This window comes from Toxotes jaculatrix, chromosome 3, assembly GCF_017976425.1.
Source record: "Toxotes jaculatrix isolate fToxJac2 chromosome 3, fToxJac2.pri, whole genome shotgun sequence".
NCBI lineage: Eukaryota > Metazoa > Chordata > Actinopteri > Toxotidae > Toxotes > Toxotes jaculatrix.
In genome coordinates this window covers 22675891-22682412 of record NC_054396.1, presented here as the reverse complement: position 1 = coordinate 22682412, position 6522 = coordinate 22675891, and the positions used below count along the sequence as shown (strand labels likewise).

General features: G+C 33.4%; 1 protein-coding gene across 1 annotated transcript; it reads right to left on the bottom strand.

The window, feature by feature from the left end:
• Positions 1 to 462: 462 nt before the first annotated feature.
• LOC121179476 (pre-miRNA 5'-monophosphate methyltransferase) lies at positions 463 to 2277 on the bottom strand. The gene is made up of 2 exons (XM_041034361.1): positions 2067 to 2277; positions 463 to 1525 (listed from the first exon to the last, which is right to left on the bottom strand). Exons 1-2 carry the CDS (start codon positions 2268 to 2270, stop codon positions 974 to 976), a joined length of 756 nt encoding a protein of 251 aa, XP_040890295.1. The 5' UTR covers positions 2271 to 2277; the 3' UTR covers positions 463 to 973.
• Between the last annotated feature and the right edge of the window lie 4245 nt (positions 2278 to 6522).

Here is a 6522-nt window from a genome sequence, read left to right as displayed (position 1 = left end):
AGCTGATTGTGGTGTGTGCTGTGCATCTCAAGTCTTTCTTTCTTCGAAAGGAGAGATCACTGCGGTAATGGCGGTGTCTGCTCATCTCATCTGTCTGCAATTTGTGTCCATCTCATTTTTTATGTAGTAGAACAGTTAATATATACATTTTATGAAAATTATTTTTCTTTTCAATTATGCACCATTGTTCAAAGATTTTATATCCTAACTTTACAAAATTTACAACCTTTGTAATATTCAATGGTTTCTTTTAAAAAGACATTTTATGTAATGTTATTTTTAGTATTCGGTAATTAAATTGATGAAAATAAGAATGCTGTGTTGAAGTTTTTGTTTCTATGGTTCAATCAGCTCTGATGCAGAAGGGAATGACCGCTTCATAAAAAAAAACGCTGTGTTTTATCATCTAATTGACATGGTAACGATTACACATTCATAAAGTGAACAGCTGTGTAGCTAGGCTGTCAGGCAAATATTTTAATAAATGAAACATCAGTGTTGAGGCAGATAAATTACAGTTAAGTGATTTTACATGAATGACAAAAACAATGTATTTCAAGGTTTTAACGATAAAATAGAATTTAAATGTTCTTCAGCTGCCAGTTTTCCTTTCCCATAGAGCTGCAACTCCCAGTCAAACTGGCAGTAATTTTGATAACTGAGTAATAATTTATTTTTTAAGTAAAAACGCCAGGAATAGATTAATAGTCGGGTCTATAAAATGCCACCTAATAGTCATTTTGCTTCTTTGGTCAAACCACGAGTACAAAACCCAAGAATACAAACTGAAGACAAAGATAAATACAAATCTTCATATTTCAGAAGCTGGGACCATTGATTTTTTTTTAACTTTTTGCTTTAAAAGTTAATGGAAATTGATAAAATGACTATCCAAATTGTTGCAGAGTAATGTCAGTCAATTCCCTGCAGCTGCTGTGCAGCAGATGAAAACTTGAAACATTGTCCCTCAGCCTCATCTCCGTCTGAATAGCAACAGTTTTCGGTCCCATGCAGTGCTGCCAAAGCTCTGGATGAGCTCCATGTCGCAGTGTCTCTCCAGGTGCTCCCTGGCATGTTCTGCTATGTCCCCGCGAATCTTCAGGGTCTTGAAATGGTCAAAGTCTGAGCGGCCCAGCTTCCTCAGCCGCCGGGCCGCAGAGCGGTAGCACTTCCAGGGCTGAGCCTCCAGCAGGAGGTGCTGGCTGATGGAGGCCAGGCGAGAGAGAAGCTGCAGCAGGCCGGAGTCTCCGTGGTTTAAATGGACCCACATGGTGACAGCCAGGCACAGACACAGGTGGAAGTGGGAGCAGCCGTGCTGGTTGAGGTAATCCTGCAGCTGGTCGCTGTCCGTAGTGATGTCCAGCGGGACAAAGGAGATGCTGTTGGGCAGAGGGTTGATCTGCTGAGCTCGCTGAATAAGCGCCTCATCCAGGTCAAACCCCAGGAGATGAACTTTGCTCTTTTCTGACTCTTCCTCACACACGGGCTCCTGCACCAGATGCTTATAAAAGGCTACACTCAGGTCCTGTCATTCACAGAGAGAAACAAAGAGGACAGCTCTTACCACCATGGTAATTTAAAGGGGCAATCCACCAATTTGACACATTTACTCATGAGTTGAATAATGTCTTCTGTGGAAAGTTTGAAAAAAAAAAAACTGACATCATCTGGATTTAACGACAGACACTGTTTTGTTTTTTGAATTATGGGAAATTTAGAATCAAGGATGTTTGGGGTTTGACTCATACTGGAGAGTAAAAGTCAGAGTATATCAGCCTCTGCCACTTAAACTGTAACCAGTCACTTAACTTTATGGGAATGCAATACTAAATCAAGGGAGTATCCCTTTAATTCTTCCCGCATGGTGTACAGAAAAATGGGCTTACCATAAGCATCACAGGCAAATGTACATGCAGAAGACGCTCACAGGCTATAAAACGAATTCCAATGCACATGTATCTGTGCAAATGGCAAATGAAACTCTATTGTATTGTATTGTATTGTACTCTACTCTACTCTACTCTATTCTATTCTAAAGGCAGGTATGTCCCTGAGAACTCACGTACCCCTGAATTACATCCCACGTCCAGCATTAATGTGGTCCGATGTCCGTCTCTGTAGCCTAAATCCTGAAGGAGTGTGGCTGGAATCAGACTCAAGCGGTTCTCCGGAGGATTAAAGGTATAATAGTTTATAAAGTTGCCATAAGGAGCGGCTCCTGGATCATTTATTTCATCAGCAGAACCGCTGCTTATCGAACATGTTGCCATTGCAACGTGTCCGACTCTTAAATGTGTCCGGGTGGAAAACATGGATAGCAGTCAAATTAGGACTATTATGTGTCTGATTGAACTAATTTTTCTGTAGTTCTTTTCAGTTTGGTCTATTTTTTAAATAACATTGGGGTACAAAATAGTTTTGTACTTATGAAAAGTTTTTTTTATAGTAAGGCGTCAAAATCAGCCAAAAAAAGTCAAAAAAAAAAATTTCTTGCTATACTATGACGTTTTTTATCACATTTTGAGGTCAAAAAATTTTTTGACTTTTTTTGTCCGATTTTGACGCCTTACTATACTATGACGTTTTTTATGACATTTTGAGGTCATAAAAAACTTGACTTTTTTTGCCCGAAAAAAACGCCTTACTATACTATGACGTTTTTTATGACATTTTGAGGTCAAAAAAATTTTGACTTTTTTTGGCCGATTTTGACGCCTTACTATACTATGACATTTTGAGGTAAAAAAAAATTGACTTTTTTTGTCCGATTTTGACGCCTTACTATACTATGACATTTTTTATGAAAAAAATTTTGACTTTTTTTGGCCAAAAAACACGCCTTACTATACTATGACGTTTTTTATGACATTTTGAGGTCAAAAAATTTTTTGACTTTTTTTGTCCGAAAAAAACGCCTTACTATACTATGACGTTTTTTACGACATTTTGAGGTCAAAAAAAAATTTGACTTTTTTTGTCCGATTTTGACGCCTTACTATACTATGACGTTTTTTTATGACATTTTGAGGTCAAAAAAATTTTTGACTTTTTTTGTCCGATTTTGACGCCTTACTATACTATGACATTTTTAATGACATTTTGAGGTCAAAAAATTTTTTGACTTTTTTTGTCCGATTTTGACGCCTTACTATACTATGACGTTTTTTGTGACATATTGAGGTCAAAAAAATTTTTGACTTTGTTTGGCCGATTTTGACGCCTTACTATACTATGACGTTTTTTGTGACATATTGAGGTCAAAAAAATTTTTGACTTTTTTTGTCCGATTTTGACGCCTTACTATACTATGACGTTTTTTATGACATTTTGAGGTCAAAAAATTTTTGACTTTTTTTGTCCGATTTTGACGCCTTACTATACTATGACGTTTTTTATGACATTTTGAGGTCAAAAAATTTTTTGACTTTTTTGGGCCGAAAAAAACGCTTTACTATACTATGACGTTTTTTACGACATTTTGAGGTCAAAAAAATTTTTGACTTTTTTTGTCCGATTTTGACGCCTTACTATACTATGACGTTTTTTATGACATTTTGAGGTCAAAAAAATTTTTGACTTTTTTTGTCCGATTTTGACGCCTTACTATACTATGACGTTTTTTATGACATTTTGAGGTCAAAAATATTTTTGACTTTTTTTGGCCGAAAAAAACGCCTTACTATACTATGACGTTTTTTACGACATTTGGAGTTCAAAAATATTTTTGACTTTTTTTGGCCGATTTTGACGCCTTACTATACTATGACGTTTTTTACGACATTTGGAGGTCAAAAATATTTTTGACTTTTTTTGCCCGAAAAAAACGCCTTACTATACTATGACATTTTTTACGTCATTTGGAGGTCAAAAATATTTTTGACTTTTTTTGGCCGAAAAAAACGCCTTACTATACTATGTCGTTTTTTATGACATTTTGAGGTCAAAAAATTTTTTGACTTTTTTTGTCCGAAAAAAACGTCTTACTATACTATGACGTTTTTTGGCACATTTTGAGGTCAAAAAAAAATTTGACTTTTTTTGTCCGATTTTGACGCCTTACTATACTATGACGTTTTTTATGACATTTTGAGGTCAAAAAATTTTTTGACTTTTTTTGTCCGATTTTGACGCCTTACTATACTATGACGTTTTTTTATGACATTTTGAGGTCAAAAAAATTTTTGACTTTTTTTGCCCGAAAAAAACGCCTTACTATACTATGACGTTTTTTACGACATTTTGAGGTCAAAAAATTTTTTGACTTTTTTTGGCCGAAAAAAACGCCTTACTATACTATGATGTTTTTTATGACATTTTGAGGTCAAAAAAATTTTGACTTTTTTTGGCCGATTTTGACGCCTTACTATACTATGACATTTTTTATGAAAAAAATTTTGACTTTTTTTGGCCAAAAAATACGCCTTACTATACTATGACGTTTTTTACGACATTTTGAGGTCAAAAAAATTTTTGACTTTTTTTGTCCGATTTTGAGGCCTTACTATACTATGACGTTTTTTATGACATTTTGAGGTCAAAAATATTTTTGACTTTTTTTGGCCGAAAAAAACGCCTTACTATACTATGACGTTTTTTACAACATTTGGAGTTCAAAAATATTTTTGACTTTTTTTGGCCGATTTTGACGCCTTACTATACTATGACGTTTTTTACGACATTTGGAGGTCAAAAATATTTTTGACTTTTTTTGCCCGAAAAAAACGCCTTACTATACTATGACATTTTTAACGACATTTTGAGGTCAAACAAAATTTTGACTTTTTTTGGCCGAAAAAACGCTTTACTATACTATGACGTTTTTTATGACATATTGAGGTAAAAAAAAAAATTTGACTTTTTTTGGCCGATTTTGACGCCTTTCTATACTATGACGTTTTTTACGACATTTGGAGGTCAAAAATATTTTTGACTTTTTTTGGCCGAAAAAAACGCCTTACTATACTATGACGCTTTTTATTACATATTGAGGTCAAAAAAACTTTTGACTTTTTTTGGCCGAAAAAAACGCTTTACTATTTTGTTTTTTATGACATTTTGAGGTAAAAATTTTTTTTGACTTTTTTTGTCCGATTTTGATGCCTTACTATACTATGACGTTTTTTATGACATTTTGAGGTCATAAAATTTTTTGACTTTTTTTGCCCGAAAAAAACGCCTTACTATACTATGACGTTTTTTACGACATATTGAGGTAAAAAAAAATTTTGACTTTTTTTGGCCGATTTTGACGCCTTTCTATACTATGACGTTTTTTACGACATTTTGAGGTCAAAAAATTTTTTGACTTTTTTTGCCTGAAAAAAAACGCCTTACTATACTATGACGTTTTTTTACCACATTTTGAGGTCAAAAAATTTTTTGACTTTTTTTGGCCGAAAAAAACGCCTTACTATACTATGACGTTTTTTATGACATTTTGAGGTCAAAAATTTTTTGACTTTTTTTGTCCGATTTTGACGCCTTACTATACTATGACATTTTTTAAGACATTTTGAGGTCAAAAAAATTTTTGACTTTTTTTGCGCGAAAAAAACGCCTTACTATACTATGACGTTTTTTACGACATTTGGAGTTCAAAAATATTTTTGACTTTTTTTGCCTGAAAAAAAAACGCCTTACTATACTATGATGTTTTTTACGACATTTTGAGGTCAAAAAATGTTTTGACTTTTTTTGCCTGAAAAAAACGCCTTACTATACTATGACGTTTTTTTACCACATTTTGAGGTCAAAAAATTTTTTGACTTTTTTTGGCCGAAAAAAATGCCTTACTATACTATGACGTTTTTTATGACATTTTGAGGTAAAAAAAAATGTGACTTTTTTGCCCGAAAAAAACACCTTACTATACTATGACGTTTTTTACGACATTTGGAGTTCAAAAATATTTTTGACTGTTTTTGCCCGAAAAAAAACGCCTTACTATACTATGACGTTTTTTATGACATTTTGAGGTCAAAAATTTTTTTGACTTTTTTTGCTCGAAAAAAACGCCTTACTATACTATGACGTTTTTTATGACATTTTGAGGTCAAAAAATTCTTTGACTTTTTTTTCCCGAAAAAAACGCCTTACTATACTATGACGTTTTTTATGATATTTTGAGGTCAAAAAATTCTTTGACTTTTTTTTCCCGAAAAAAACGCCTTACTATACTATGACGTTTTTTACGACATTTTGAGGTCAAAAAAAAATTTGACTTTTTTTGCCCGAAAAAAACGCCTTACTATACTATGACGTTTTTTATGACATTTTGAGGTCAAAAAATTTTTTGACTTTTTTTGTCCGATTTTGACGCCTTACTATACTATGACGTTTTTTATGACATTTTGAGGTCAAAAAAATTTTTGACTTTTTTTGTCCGATTTTGACGCCTTACTATACTATGACGTTTTTTACGACATTTTGAGGTCAAAAAATTTTTTGACTTTTTTTGGCCGATTTTGACGCCTTACTATACTATGACGTTTTTTTGGCACATTTTGAGGTCAAAAAAAAATT